The 2,500-nt window shown below is 39.6% G+C and overlaps 1 protein-coding gene across 1 annotated transcript in view; it reads left to right on the forward strand.

Annotated features, from left to right (window-relative positions):
• The window catches only part of LOC143275261 (uncharacterized), a 34,734-nt gene that overhangs the window by 229 nt on the left and 32,005 nt on the right, over positions 1–2,500 (forward strand). Inside the window, exon 1 of the mRNA XM_076579237.1 lies at positions 1–238. This exon is cut by the window's left edge and continues 229 nt beyond it. Within this exon, the coding sequence (XP_076435352.1) occupies positions 204–238 (35 nt within the window). The 5' untranslated portion in view covers positions 1–203. The remainder of the gene's footprint in view (positions 239–2,500) is intronic.

Here is a 2,500-nt window from a genome sequence, read left to right on the forward strand (position 1 = left end):
ATCCGTTTTGCACTGACTCCGCTTACCTCTTGAGTTGTGGTGATTAAAAAAAAAAGAAAAAAAAATTTTAACCTTGGTCCGACACAGCGATTCCTACATCTTCTCTTCTACTTCTCGAAGTACCGAGACTTTGAAAGACTTTTCAGCCGAGCGACTACAGTTTGTTGTCAGTTGTTGTTGTTGTTGTTGTTTTACTTATCCAGATGGACGGGCCCGTGGGTCTTTCGGGACCAGTGAGGTAAGATTAGTTACTGGAGCGAATAGATAAGTGGATGGGGATGGGGGTGGAGGCGCGGGGGGAAGGGGGGGGGAGTCGAAGCAGGATGTGAGCGGAATATTATTATTCTGCTGTTGTTAAAAGAAAAAAAAAAGAAAAAAAAAAGAAAAGAAAAAAAAGAACAAGATTGTCAGACCGACTGGTAGTGTCTGCATGGATGAGTGGATTGTTGTTGTCTTATCCGGCGTAATGCTTTGTCGTTATTTTCATGAAAGTCCTGATATGGCCTTTGTGCGGGACGGCTGGACTATAAGCAACAAGAATGATGATGATGATGATTTTCATGAAAAACAACTAAAAAAACAAACAAACAAACAAAAAAAAAACCTACATAAAAAATTATTTAAAAAAAAGTATATATATATATATATATATATATATATATATATATATATATATATATATAGATGAAGCATTTACGGATGCAAGCTGGTTCACTGGGCGATGTCACCAGTTGCATTTGTGCATGGAGTTTGTTCTCTCTCTGTCTCTCTCTCTCTCTCTCTCTCTCTCTCTACCTTTGTTTCTCTGTCTCTCTGTCTCTCTCTCTCTCTCTCTCTCTCTCTGTATGTGTGTGTGTGTGTGTGTGTGTGCGCGCGCGCGCGCCCGCGAGGCAATAGTTCAGATATCACGAGGAATGATATATCATATTTTGTGTCACGAGGGATGACATAGCGTACTGTGTGACACTGCACTACGGACGTTGACTCCTGACATTGTCATACGCCGCTTATAATAATTGTCGGAACAGGATGGTGAGTTTGCGACTCAGTAAGTAACAACTAGTTGAGTCCTATGCCAGTCGTATGAACATGTTATATATATCCCTGACAACTTCCAACCCCCCCCCACCCCCTCCTCCTTCCCACTCCCTCGTCTCAATTAATTTAAATCTGGCCTCAAAACTCACCTCTTCTCTCAGCAATTAGCTTCGTTGTGTGGTACAGGCCCACTCCATCCGAACAATTTATGAATACTCCTTTACAATCATGTAGTATGTTTGACAATGCGTGCATACAAATTTATGTGTACACAGACACGCGCGCGCGCGCACACACACACACACACACACACACACGCACGCACGCACGCACGCAGAGAGAGAGAGAGAGAGAGAGAGAGAGATCGTGTTTTGAACGTATGCTCGTATGCATTGTGTTTATATGGGCGTACTGTTTGCTTACTACATTTTGGTGTGTATATAAATAGAACTTTGTTGAAACGTGTTATGTCTAATATGCGTTTTGTAAAACCCCTACAGCAGTTTTCTGGGCAGAGCGCTATATTAGTATCAATTATAATTATTACTATTATCATTAGTAGTAGTCGTAGCAAAAGTAGCAGTAGCAGTAGTGGTATATAATGTGCGTTTTGTAAAGCCTCTAAAGCAGTTTCCTGGGCAGAGTGTTATATATAAGTATCCATTATAATCATTAGTGTTATCATTAGTAGTAGTCGTAGCAGAAGTAGCAGTTGTAGTAGTATATAATTTGCGTTTTGTAAAGCCCCTTACAGCAGTTTTCTTGACAGACTGCTATATAAGTATCCATTATAATTATTATTCATTATGATTCGTCCGCACGTAGTGACGCCTCCTTGAGTAGCTGAACTGAACTGAACTATAACTATAATAATTATCATCGTTATTATCATTAGTAGTAGTAGTAGTAGTAGCAGTAGAAGCAGCAGCGACAGTAGTATAATTATAATATGCGTTTTGTAAAGGCCTTAGACCAGTTTTCTGGAAAGAGCGCTCTACAAATAACCACTATCATTATTATCAAATGAAATTATGGTGCTTAGAGCCTCGCCGACCACTAAGGCCACCTCAAGGCTATCGCCACGTTACTAACTACTACAAGGGTAAAAAAAACAACAACAAACAATTAAAATGAATCACCACTTCAAACTTTCTACTCAAAGTTAAAAAAAAAAAACTTCCATAGTTTAAAACCTTCAAATCTGGTTAAAAATGTTCACTTCTTTCAAGAAGTCCATCAGCGCCCACGGAGGGACATCACGAAACAAGGTCTTCAAAGAAACCGCCGTGTAATGTCTGTGTCTAACGTCATGCTTTATTATCACTTGTAGTAATAATAGTAGTAGTAGTAGTAGTAGTAGTAGTAGTAGCAGCAGTAGCAGCAGTATATACTGTGCGTTTTGTAATGCCGCTCACAGCAGTTTTGTGGACAGAGTGTGATATATGTATCCATTATGATAACA

This window comes from Babylonia areolata, chromosome 30, assembly GCF_041734735.1.
Source record: "Babylonia areolata isolate BAREFJ2019XMU chromosome 30, ASM4173473v1, whole genome shotgun sequence".
NCBI lineage: Eukaryota > Metazoa > Mollusca > Gastropoda > Neogastropoda > Buccinidae > Babylonia > Babylonia areolata.